At 38.7% G+C, this 1,207-nt stretch overlaps 1 protein-coding gene across 1 annotated transcript in view; it reads left to right on the forward strand.

Annotated features, from left to right (window-relative positions):
• The first annotated feature begins 449 nt into the window (after positions 1-449).
• The window catches only part of rnf121 (ring finger protein 121), a 99,255-nt gene continuing 98,497 nt past the window's right edge, over positions 450-1,207 (forward strand). The window contains exon 1 of the mRNA XM_084386918.1: positions 450-657. Within this exon, the coding sequence (XP_084243044.1) occupies positions 580-657 (78 nt within the window). The 5' untranslated portion in view covers positions 450-579. The remainder of the gene's footprint in view (positions 658-1,207) is intronic.

Below are 1,207 nucleotides of genomic sequence, written 5' to 3' on the forward strand. Positions count from 1 at the left end.
CCTACAAGTTGTATGTGTGCTATTTAGTATGAAAGTGGCCATAATCGGTCTGATTTTGTATAGGACATATATTGGCCTTATATGAAACACAGAAGGTAATTCTGGCTGATTTAAGTAAGGAAGATATATGGTTGCTGTATATGAACCATGCAGGTTTTTTTTCATATGGGATCACAACATGTAAATAGGAAAATGTTGACGTTATTTTGTCACTTAATGGGAGCAGTATGCTAGATGGAGCTGTTTACCTCCAGTCTTTGTGCTAAACTAGGCTAGGGATGGGTGCGACAGAAAGAGTTACTGCAAGCATGGAGATGAAAAGGGTATGTACGACTTGATCTAACTCTGGGGGATACGGTGAATAAGCTGAAGTCCCAAAAAGTCGGCGTGTTCCTTTAAAATAATTGAGTATTCCCCCTTTTATTAACATCGATGCTCCACACTCCATCTCAGTAGGTGGCGGAAATACGCAGTATTACGTTTTTTTGCCACAAAACCGGAAAAAGAAGAGGAAGACGAAGAAGACGAAGGCAGCGTGTAACCCGGAAGTGTCTTGAACGTCGGCTTGTGAGTGTAAAGATGGCAGGGGTGTTTGAGGTGGAGGTTGACGGTGTGGAACACAACCATGGACACGGACATCTCGACGACGCCTCTCAGGTTGGATAACAGCTATAGCGTTACATACATAGATGTGTGTAGATGAAGTTACAAAAATCAGATGTAAAGATGTAAACAGCGCGAGGCTAGCTGAATGTTTGTTGAATCTGATGATCACTCATTAGTCATGTCTAATAATCACATTATACCGGGGGTCTAATAATCACATTATACCGGTACTACAGTATGACAGTCATAACAGCACATGTCAGGGGCCAAACATGTAAGTTAGGCCTACCAATAATATGCATGCAAAATCCTTTTAAAATGAAAAACACCAAACAACATCATAAGAAGCTATTAATTTCTTTATTTTTTTTAAATCTTTTTGTTCTTGGCTGCATTGTTTAACTTTTTTTAACAAATGTTTAACACATTTTTAGCAGAATCAGACACTTGACATTGCAGTCAAGCAGGATAATCTGGCATTGGCAGCTCCTGAAACACAAACATATAAACTCACAAGTTAATTTATTACTGGTAAAACACAGTTTTGCATGTCATTTCCGACAAGTCTTCAGTCTTAAATTATAATAATTTTTTCCCCCTT

Source organism: Rutilus rutilus (genome assembly GCF_951802725.1).
Source record: "Rutilus rutilus genome assembly, chromosome: 18".
Classification (NCBI taxonomy): Eukaryota; Metazoa; Chordata; class Actinopteri; order Cypriniformes; family Leuciscidae; genus Rutilus; species Rutilus rutilus.